The 12,502-nt window shown below is 44.7% G+C and overlaps 1 protein-coding gene across 3 annotated transcripts in view; it reads left to right on the top strand.

The window, feature by feature from the left end:
• Positions 1–11,945, top strand: part of LOC137431389 (mitogen-activated protein kinase kinase kinase 20) — a 56,799-nt gene extending 44,854 nt beyond the window's left edge. For all 3 annotated transcript variants that reach the window (XM_078781971.1, XM_078781970.1, XM_078781973.1), the window contains exon 13: positions 11,276–11,945. In XM_078781971.1, coding sequence (XP_078638097.1) covers positions 11,276–11,452 — 177 coding nt within the window. In that variant the 3' untranslated portion in view covers positions 11,453–11,945. The remainder of the gene's footprint in view (positions 1–11,275) is intronic.
• Positions 11,946–12,502: the final 557 nt, after the last annotated feature.

Below are 12,502 nucleotides of genomic sequence, written 5' to 3'. Positions count from 1 at the left end.
TCCACTCCTCCTCCTCCCAGATTTGCCCCTACCCCTCCCGGCATCACCCTGTCCTTTCCCCCTCCTTTTACCCACCTGGCACCCTCTCCTTGATCCTCTCAACACCCTATGCCCTATCAGCAGCTCCTCTCCCCTGTCCCTAACTATGTGGACCTCAAATATCCAGGGCCTCCCTTCTAACCTGACAGATCTCTCAATCCAGGCCACTGCCGATAGGCCTGTGCATCATCTGTAACATAATTCCAGTTTTCTTGATGCCTCACTTCCTGTGTCCTCACTTCCTGTGTTCTGGGATCGTTACTGTATAAAAGCGAGTCAGCCGACGACATGCGGGCTGCCTACGATCCGCTCCATGCTAGGTTCCCTCTTAAGGACTTTGAGCCCTGCCTAGGCCTCTTCTTGTGCACCTGGCCACCATTGTGTTGATTAAAGCCTACCTAAAGGCCTACTTGTCTTTTCTGCTCTGCTTTGCCACAACAATCTGTTTAACAGAATCCATCCTTCCACAGGATGTCCCTGACTCGTCAGTGTCTCTCCCTGGCTATTGTCCTCTCTGGTTTGATCTACCTCAACCGTGTCCCTGCAGCAGCGTTGCGCTGTACATAAAACTCCATTTCTCACTCTCCGGATACTGCTCTTACACATCCCAAACCCAGGAGTACCTTTGGCTGCAACTTCACCTCCACTCCAACCTCATGTTTCTCTGTGTGTTGTACCATCCTCTCAACAGTGACAACTCCATCTAAAACTCTCTCTCATATGATGTGAACCAATTTTTAACCACTCATCCCAACTCTCTTTTGCTCATACAGTGCATTCAGAAAGTATTCAGACCCCTTCACTTTTTTCACATTTTGTTATGTTGCAGCCTTGTGCTGAAATCGTTTAAATTCATTTTTTTCCCTCATCAATCTACACTCAATACCCCATAATGACAAAGAGAAAACAGGATTTTAGAAAGTTTTGCAAATTTATTAAAAATAAAAAACGGAAATATCACATTTACACAAGTATTCAGACCCTTTGCTATGACACTTGAAATTTAGCTCAGGTGCCTCCCATTTCTCTTCATCATCTTTGAGATGTTTCGACACCTAGATTGGAGTCCACCTGTGGTAAATTCAATTGATTGGACATGATTTGGAAACGCACACACCTGTCTATATGAGGTCTCACAGCTGACAGTGCATATCAGAGCAAAAACCAAGCCATGAGGTCGAAGGAACTGCCTGCAGAGCTCAGAGACAGGATTGTGTCGAGGCACAGATTTGGGGAAGCCTACAAAAAAATTTCTGCTGCATCGAAGGTTCCCAAGAGCACAGTGGCCTCCATAATTCTTAAATGGAAGAAGTTTGGAACAACCAGGACTCTTCCTAGAGCTGGCCGCCCGGCCAAACTGAGCAATCGGGGGAGAAGGGCCTTGGTAAGAGAGGTGACCAAGAACCCGATGGTCACTCTGGCTGAGCTCCAGAGATCCTGTGTGGAGATGGGAGAAACTTCCAGAAGGACAACCATCACTGCAACACTCCACCGATCTCGGCTTTTTGGCAGAGTGGCCAGACGGAAGCCTCTCCTCGGTGAAAGACACATGAAAGCCCACAGAATCTTGTTTCTCACAGTCTGAGAGTCCTTTAGGTGCATTTTTGCAAACTCCAAGTGGGCTTTCATGTGTCTTTCACCGAGGAGAGGCTTCCGTCTGGCTTTCTCCCTCTGCCCTGCTGTTGGCGTTTCTCCTTTCCCCTGCTGTTCCCTTTGCCATGTTTTATCCTGACCTGTTATGTGTCCAAACTCTTCTACGAACCTAGACCCCTTGCATATTGAAAAAATCCAATGCTTGTCAAATATGCTCAGTTTTAAGAATCAGCAATTTCTTAAATTTTTCAAATTTCTTGTTACCCCAGCCACCAAAGGTGGATGGAGGTTATGTTTTCAACCCTGTCTGTTTGTCCGTTTGTTTGTGAACAAAATATCTCAAAAAGTTGTGGACGGATTCGGACGAAATTTGGCAGAGATGTAGCGTATGTGACAAGGAAAAAATTATTAGATTTTGGCGAAGATCCGGATTCGGATCCGGCTACTAGAATTTTATAAGTGATTCTTCACCATTGCGAGATCGGGCCAAAAACTATGCATAGCAGGATATCTCAAAAGATTGTGGACGTATTTGGACGAAACTTGGTGGAGAGGTTGTGTGTGCGACAAGGACAAATAGATTCGATTTTGGTGAAGATCTGAATATGGATTCGGATATGAGAGTTATTTGATTTTTTAAGTGATTCTTCACCATTGAGTGATAGGGCCAAAAATAAAGTAAAGTTGGGCTGACTAAGAATAAAGCCTTGGAGTTCCTTTATAATGCATGCAAAGTTTCAGGCCAATATGTTTAATGGTTTTGGAGTTATGGAAGACACACACACACACATACACACACACACACACACACACTCACACTAGCCTGGTGTTGGCTTAACCATAAAGGTGGGTCTTAAGATCCTATGGTCTTGAGTTCAAGCCCCTATCATGCCGTTGAATTAACACCAAGGTGGGTCAACTCAGCCTGCCATCCTTCCGAGATCGACAAAATGAGTACCAGCTAGCTGGTAAGGGGGAATTGCATCAGTGTCCAGAAAATGATGCAGCCAAACAGCCACAGACTGCATACAATACTTGCAAAAGCACGATACTTGCAAAATCCACCCCTCCCCCCCAAAAAGGTTACCATGGATACATCAAATTGTCAATTTCATTAAGATTAAAATTGACAATCGTAATGAAAGCTTGGGTCAATCAAATTAAAATTGATGATTTTTCAGATGAAAATTGATATTAGAAGTTTGATCTTGAATTGACCTTTGACCTCTTGACATCAAAAATAGTTGGGTTCCCAATTCAGTGGTGCACTATGCAAATGCTGTTCAATTTTCAAGTCAATCGGATTAAAATTGACAATTTTTCAGATCAAAATTGATGATTTTAGAAGTTTGCCCTTGAGTTGACCTTTGACCTTTTGACCCCAAAAACAGTTGGTTTCCCAATTTAGTGACTCGATCTGAAAATGCTGTTCAATTGCCATGTCAATGGGATAAAAATTAGCGATTTTAGAAATTTGACCTGAGGATGACCTTTGACCTCAACATCATTAGGCTTCTTCCTTTTGACCAACTCTACCATCTGGTGATGTTTTGTGAAGATTGGTTTAAAATTGTGACCTGTAGGCGATTGACATACAGACAGACAGATCTGTATGTCAGATTCTACAATAACGTAGATGTACAATAACGCACAAGACAAACCATATTGGTTTGTCTTGTGCGTTATTGTACGTCTACGTTATTGTAGAAAAGGTGCAAAAATCTTCGATTTTGCAAGTAATAAAGCACACACACACGCACACACACACACACACACACACACACACACACACACGCACGCACGCACGCACGCACACACACACACACACACACACACACACACACACACACACACACACACACTGACTTATTGACACAAACTGACATTTACTATTATAGATTTTTGGTTGTTTATAGAAAGTAGAAATAATGAGGGAAAGGTTTTGAATGAGGTTGAAAAAAACCCGATTCCAATGAAAGGGATATGAGGAAAACTTTTAGCAAGGAGTGAATGAATGAGAGAGCAGGCCTGTTGAACACATCAAAACACACCAGCCGAGGCAGATGCACAAGATCAAATAACGATAAACAAAAACAGGCGATGAGCACACGATACAAATATTAGAACGGCACTCGGTAGAGAGCATACCTCCATCAGGCAGAACAGTTTACGTTTTGCATCCCACTGATAGGTCAGATCTGGATTCGGACCTGAACCACAATCTAATCGACTTGTATTTGTCACCTTCCCCAACTCATCCACCAAGTTTCGTCAGAACAATTCCACCACTTTTTGAGATATCGTGCTATATATCGATTTTGGCCCTATTTCCCAATGGTGAAGAATCACTTTAAAAAATTCTCTGATCTGGATCTGGATTCGAATCTTCACCAAAATTGAATCAAGTCTTCCGTGTCACACACCCAACCTGTCCACCAAGTTTCAGCCGAATCCGTCTGCAACTTTGTGAGATATCGTGTTATATATTATATATTTTTCCCCTCTCTCAATGGTGAAGAATTACTTTTAAAATTATAGTATTCGGATCCAGATCTTCACAAAAATCGAATCATTTCGTCCTTGTCACACACCCAACCTCTCCACCAAATTTCATCTGAATCCTCCCACAACTTTTTGAGATATCATGTTCACAAACAAACAGACAAACACACGAGTGAAAATCAGATGGTATTCAAAGCATACTTACTCTGCGCAGTCAACTTGTTGTGAGCCAACTCTTCTGTTTTTTCTTTGATACAATATCGCTGCCAGACCACGTGAGCGATGACATCATAAGTATATATTCTCTAATATAATTGATGCACAGATCACGCTTAATACATTTCAAACTGATCAGACTAAGCGTTGTCCCTGTCGAATTATGACGTCATAATTATGGCACCAATGATGTCATCGTTAACAACACCTATTCCCCATATAGAGTTCTTTACAATGAGCCATGTTTAAATTTTTTCCATGCAGTGGTTTCGTAGATATAGAGGTGCAACATTTTTCGTTTTTTCCAAGATGGCGCCTGTACCACATGACCTATGATGTCATGATTATCTTAAAATATTCTACAGGAGAAGGCACTCCTATGGTGAAAATTTCGAGCCCATCAGACCAACAGTTGCTGAGAAAAGTAATTCACAATTATAGGATAAGTGTTGTACTTGTCGAATAATGACGTAATAACAAAGGCACCGATGACATCATCATTAACATATCTTATTCACCAAGGGGAGTAGTTCACAATGAGCCATGTTTCAATTTTTTTCCATGCAGCGGTTTCGGAGATACAGAGGTGCAACATTTTTCGATTTTTTCCAAGATGGCGTCTGTACCACGTGACCTTTGACGTTATAATTATCATTAAATAATTCTACAGGAGGAGCCGCACATATTCTGAAAACTTCGTGTTCATCAGACTAACAGTTGCAGAGGAATTTTTTGTTTTTCATACTGATCAGATCAAGCATTGTACTTGTCGAATTATGACGTCATAATGGAGGCACCTATGGCATCATCATTAACATATCTTATTCCCCATGGTGTGTACTTCACAACGAGCCATGTTTCAATTTTTTCCATTACGCGGTTTGGGAGATATAGAGGTGTAACTTTTTTCCAAGATGGCGTCCGTACCACGTGACCTATGACGTCATAATTACCACCAAAAAAATCTACAGGCAGAGGCGCTCCTACGGTAAAATTTCATGTCAATCGGACCAACGGTTGCCGAGAAAATGAATTTTAAAAATGCAGACACGCACGTACGCCACACGTACGGCACACGTACGTCGTACGTAACCGAATGCCTACCCTGATTTTCGCTTCGCGAGCGCAGGGTAACAACCTCCTTCCACCTTCAGTGGTGGAGATGTGGAATGAGTGGATGGTGAATGAGTGAATGGAATGAGTGAATAATAAGAGATGAAACAGAGTGGAAAACAATCGATGGCAACAAAGAGACAAATCTGGAATGGTTCATTTAACCCTGGAAGCAGGTCACTCACAGAGGAGAGAAAAAGGTGCCAATCCCAAACCGGAAACAAACAGTACTTGTTAGAAAGGTTCGGGGGCTGAAATAGCAGAGGGAACTCATCCGCAGGAATGGTGGTAAGAAACAGGAAGATCACCGACCTGCCTGCGACGTCAAAGCGTCAGACCTTGTGCTTCGGCCTCACAGAGGATTTCAATAATTTGTGGGAGCTTTAGATTCCATAGATCAAGGAAACACTGATGCTGAGGTGCCAGGCCATAGGGAAGAGCAGTACGCCATTAAGCTACGGACAGAGGCCTGTCAACTGTGAGTAGTTCTGATTTTTAAGGAAGATGACTTGGAACAACAAAGGATGTCCTGTCTCGAATGTGCTGTCGGTTTGGGACGCAAGCTTTGCTATATGGTCAGTGCAGGAGAGGGGGTGGCTGATTGTAAGGCCTCGAAGTTCAATAGACTTAACGTCATTGAGTGGCTAACGTGTAAATAGATAGGTGGGGTTCATTTGGAGATCTTTTCAGAGTGATTCGGTGAGACGGTGAGATTTGTTCCAGAGCTTCAGAAAGGTCAGGTCGTTCAGGTATACGAGGAACAAGACTGGGCTCGATACGGCCTTGGGGTTTCTTGGAAGGGTTTGGGCACCGATTATTCAGTCTCCAGTGGATCCCTGTGCAATGAATGAAATCAACAGGACATTGATTGAGCTATGCTAACCGCCATTTGATTGGAGGCGTGGAGATGCTGGTGTTAACCTTTTCGTTAAAGAAAAACAAGGTTTGAGGCTCTTTTGCTCCAACAAAGGGTTAATGCCTGCAATGTGAGCTTCTCCTTGCTTGCCCCGGCGGTTAGCATACCCCAATTAATGTCCTGTTGATTCCATCCATTGTTCTACCTGTCCTCCGGACGCAGGTTAGCACTCACCTTCACCAGCAAGACAAGTTCTTCATTCTACATTGATCCCTGTGCAACTCAAGTTAGTGTAGCGAAACACATGGGGTAATGCAACAACAGCACAACCTGCTAGCAGCAACAATACCTAAATAGTTGTCATTTTTGAACACAACTGGGGCACCCACCCCCAGCCTCCATCGCCCTTCCCTAAATCCCCAAACCTAAACTCCATTCCTACATTCCCCACCCAACTACCATCCATTTCACGACTTCGTTCGTTGTGTTTGCCTCCACAACTTCCATTCATCATTCACACCTCCACACAGTTTATTCTGTTTGTGAGTTTGGAAAGTTTCTGCTTTGTTCAAGTTGGTGGAAGTTAAAGATCCCACGGTTTCTTTCAAAAACAGTTTCACAAATGACAAATTCCTGCTCCAAATTTCAAATTCCAAATTTTTGCCATGATGAGAGACGAGAAAAAAGAGAGAGAGCAAACTTGTCCGAAGGTCTTCAAATCAGGAAGGGAGATATAGATGGAGATCCTCTTCGAAAATACCACTTAATGCGAGCACACAGGACACCTGATTTAACGCAATGTGATGGATGCAACACCCATGCAGCCTGTGAAGCACTAATCCGACAGTTTTTTGTATACTAAGTCGAGGCTCGTGTAAGAGTTAGCATATATATAACATATAATAAAGGGAGCGGGAGACAAGAGGGGTTGAGAAGGAAGTACAACAACAGTAGAGAACAGGGATGTTGGGAGATCTGTGGAAGGGAGGGGGCTGGGGTGGCGCACACGGGATAAACAAGATGGACACTACAAGGACTTTCAGGCAGGAAAACGGAATTTGAAAGTGGTGGATTTGGGGTGGATTAACGGGGGTACAAAAGATCAAGGTTTTGGAATTTTTTTATTTTTATATATTTGGGCTAAGGCTTGTAATAGAGCTGACACAACACACATACACATACATACATACACACACACACACATTCACATACAAACACATACATACATACACACACACACACATTCACATACAAACACATACACACATACACACACACACACATACACACACATACACATACATACATACACACACACATTCACATACAAACACACAAACACACATACACACACACACACACAAATACACACACACACATACACACACACACACACACACACACACACATACACACACACATACACACACACACACATACACACACACACACATACATACATACACACACACACACATTCACATACAAATACACATACACACATACATACACACACACACACATACATACACACACACACACACATACATACACACACACACACACATTCACATACAAACACACATACACACATACACACACACACACACACACACACACACACATACACACATACACACGCACACACACACACACACACATACACACACACACACACACACACACACACATACATACATACACACACACACATTCACATACAAACACACACACACACACACACACACACACATACACACACACACACACGCACATTCACATACAAACACACATACACATACATACACAGACATACACACATACACATACACACACACACACAAACACACACACATACACACACCTACTGATGAGACAAACACTTAACACAGCTACTGAGCTTGGGGGAAATGCCGTCACTGACGTCACTTCCTGGGGACCTGGGATACTCTGGGTACCAGTGACGTCATAACGATGGCGCAGCTTTTCTCATCATACTCAGTGGGGCATTTCCTCAAGAGGCATTTCCCCCTCCCCAACCGATGGGGATTGGCTGTGCTCTATCCTTTTCAAGCAAGAAAGCAGCACGTACCATTTTTTAAGACTTTGGTATGATTTGAACCGGTTCAAACCGGATGTGTGTTTTTAGGAGACACCATCTCCTTGCTGGATGGCCATTGGCTCCCTACGGGACCTCATCCGCCCTTTGCCAGTTGTTGTTTTTGGTCCTGGCAGGGTCACACTCACAGTCATCCTCCCCACTAACAAAGCCAGTGAGAGGTGTCAGTTTAGTCGCCGACAAACCAGACCATGCGGCAGGTTACCTGTTACCTGTTACCTGTGGCAGTCCCAAAAGACTGACCTGACCAAATACATGAGATGGTGTTTTGAAGACCTGGAGGGAAGAGTGGGATTGAAGAGAGTGTGAGAGTTTGTTCCAGAGGTGGGAAAAAAGAGAACAGTGATGTCAGGAATCAAACTCACAGTAGACAGCTCAAAGGTAAGTGTGCTACCTGTGCACTATCCTGTTAAGACTCGAATATAGCAAAAATAACTCGAATATTCTCATTTAATAATAATTATTAATTATACTTTGGTTTGTTCATTTATAACAACACTAGCAGAAGTACCCGGCATTGCCGGGTGGGGGAGGGGAGGGGAGGGGAGAAGAGTGGGAGGGGGAGGGGGAGAGGGGAGAAGAGGGGGGGATGGGGAGGGTGAGGGATGGGAGGGGGTGGGAGGGGGGAGAGGGGGGAGGGGAGGAGGGAGGGGGGGAGGGGAGGGGGGAAGGGGGAGGGGGGAGGGGCCGGAGGGGGGAGGGGAGGGGGAAAATGGAGGGGGAGGGGAGAAGGGGAGGGGGGAGGGGGAGGGGTGAAGGGGAGGGGTAGGGTGGAGGGGGAAGGGGGAGGGGAGGGGGGAGGGGGAAAGGGAGGGGGAGGGGGAGGGGGAGGGGGGAGGGGGAAAAGGGAGGGGGAGGGGGAAAAGGGAGGGGGAGGGGGAAAATGGAGGGGGAGGGGAGAAGGGGAGGGGGGAGGGGAGAAGGGCAGGGGTAGGGTGGAGGGGGAAGGGAAGGGGGGACGGAGGGGGGAGGGGGAAGGGGGAGGGAAGGGGATGGCCAGTCAACAATGACGTTGCAGTTCTCATGGTCGGAGAGCAGCACAACAATCGGACATAGTCCTGCATATTCGCAACAGCACGAAGCGGATTTTGGAGACTCACCGATCCTGTGACGTCCTCCAGTACCGGCGTTGCCGGGCGGGGGAAGGGAGACCCGTACATTCCCAACCCGTACATTCGCCCTCTCGACTCAAGCTCACTCGGACAAAAGCCTCGCACAAATTACACCGTGAAGGCCCAATGGTCATGTCTATGCCACAAATCACGGGCGCACTGAATTGAAAATACAGTATATAGAACGCTCATACTCCGTGAAAAGTGAAGCCACCGTGTCGCCATCTTGGTCAGCACGACTCGACCAACTCGCTTCGCGGATCTCGTTTTGTGCGGCAAGAAACTGCTCCAATCGGTTACGGAAGGGTTGTGGAAAGACGTTTCACAGCTGTTTCAAAGGCATTTAATTCATATCGCACAAAATCGATACAAAACACGATCGCATAAAAGGTGAAGTGACGTGTGACGGGATGGAACATCACGTGATCGCTCTGAGCGAATCAGCGAGCTGCTCTGGAACCGGCTGAGATTAGCGGGTACTTCGCTGAAATGCGCTGAGGTAAATATGAATAAAATATATGGATCGTCAAATATTTTGAGTTCGGCCATGTTCGTCCCACGCTCAATGGCCATGTCTATGTCAAATATCAAGCACGTAAGCCTCTCCGTTTAGGAGTCTATCGGTAACATTACACACACACACACACACACACACACACACACACACACACACACACACACACACACACACACACACACACACACACACAAACTGTGTTTTATATACTAGGGCATTGCCCGTACGTGGGTGCCCGTTCCTTGCCCAAAAAAAAAAAAAACGCTACCCGTACGCTCTACCCCGCCCGTACGCCCGTAAACAAAAAATAACAACGCTCTTCGCTTCCGCCCTTCGCTCTGACTGAATTGGGAGAAATAATGCGCATAAGAAATCGAATTACGTACCGTAATGGCGGTCAGCTCGTAACGCGCACACTGTCCGGAAGTTCGCATATCGCATATCTATCTATCTATCTATTAATGCCCATTTATTCAATTATCGCCAACGTATTTTGGCTTTTTGCAATTTAATCGCAAGGAAAAGTAGAAAGAGAAGAGGGAAAAAAAGAAAAGCCTTGCCTTGCTGCAAACAGCTGCTGCAAACAACAACAACATGGAAGGCTGCACTGTCCGGAAGTTGGCATATCGCAGTTACGATTATTTTAGTGTTAATGGCCAATTATTCAATTAGCGCCAACGTATTGTGGCTGTTTGCAATTTAATCGCAAGGAAAAGTAGAAAGAGAAGAGGGAAAAAAAGAAAAGCCTTGCATTAACGCATTAACGCTTGCATTGCATTAACGGTTCGGCACACGTGATAGCTCGCTGCTCTCTGATTGGTTGAAGCGTTTTTTGGACATAGCTCGGTAGGTACTTGTCCGATTAATTACAAACCTTGAAAAGGCACATCCTCGGGTCCTCAGCAATATACCTGGCAAGTTTCAAGTATATCGGACCCGTGGTTGTCGAGAAACAGCGGTCACAGACAAACACACAGACACACAGACACACAGACACACAGACACACAGACAGACACACAGAGATTGCTGGAATTATAGATAGATATAGATTTTAATAACACTTTCACTTTGTTTCTCTGTTTCTCTATTAGCATCGAACTTGATAATATAGACTTGCCCAAAGTGATGTCAAACATATCTCATGGAGTCTGGTAACATGTCCTGTGTGTAATGAATGCCCTTCTTTGCTATACCTGTCTGTACACAGGACGTGTTCCCGCCAGAGTCACGGATGGGCACGACGTCCCCCAGACGCAGCTCTGGGGTGAAGTTAAACATTCAGGCTAAACACAACAGCAGCTCTTCACACAGCACACGGCAAGGGAAGAAGCTGAGTATGTCCCTAAAACCCTCCAGCTTTTCCTGGTCTAGCTTTGAGGATTAGCAACATTGGCTGGAGGTGAGCACCTGGATTCAGAGCGAAGAATCCCCCACTCATCCTCGATTAGGGAATCCCTCACTCACCCTCGATTAGGGAATCCCCCACTCACCCTCGATTAGGGAAACCCTCATTCACACTCGATTAGGGATTCCCCCACTCACACTCGATTAGGGACTCCCCCACTCACCCTCGATTAGGGAATACCCACTCATCCTCGATTAGGGAATCCCCCACTCACCCTCGATTAGGGAATCCCCCACTCACCCTCGATTAGGGAATCCCCCACTCACCCTCGATTAGGGAATCCCCCACTCTGTTCCATTGCAGGTGATCATAGCAATTTACCAGATATTGCTTCATGGAAATGCGGAAGTGGACATTTGAGTTCGCATACCACCACAATAGACGATGATTAATTTTGTTTATGTACAATTTGTTTTAAATTGTTTGTTATGGTCTGCTTTTGCATTTGAATAAAATGACATTTCTGTGTGTTCTCCGTCTACATGCGTTGTTGATAAACCTGTTCAGACCTTACAGTTCTATCTTTCCATCTTCGACACATATGTTAAGGTAATTAGTCCACTGGCTGAGGGGGTCCCCGTGTGCATGAGATGTGCCCTAAGTTACTCTTCATAATATTGAAGTAGACCATGAGACATATCAATAAAGTTTGGGTAGACTTTTGGTAACCTGGCAGTAACAGAGGAAATGACGTCATTAGCCACGCCCTTTGCCGCTCTATTGATACCAAAATTTATGGGTAGGGGAAACATAAATCGCAATAACTTTGGAAGTATAAATCACAGAACTACAAAATACCCATTAAAATGTTTGTATTTAAGTACTCTATTCATTACAATAATCATTATGCAAATTAATATGTTAATGAGGTCACCAGAGGTCAAAAGGTCACAAAACCCGGGTACAAGTGAAAATTTCACACTGCTCCAAAAAAATACCCACCAAGTTATGGATTTACTCACTTTTACATTTATGATGCACGGAACGTTTAGAATAGATGCTACTGATTACTTTGATATGCATTTGGGG

The sequence above is a fragment of the Myxine glutinosa genome, chromosome 7, assembly GCF_964187855.1.
Source record: "Myxine glutinosa chromosome 7, kmMyxGlut1.1, whole genome shotgun sequence".
NCBI classification, from domain to species: Eukaryota; Metazoa; Chordata; class Myxini; order Myxiniformes; family Myxinidae; genus Myxine; species Myxine glutinosa.
The sequence above is the reverse complement of the archived record's forward strand: the minus strand, read 5'-3'. Positions and strand labels throughout refer to the sequence as shown.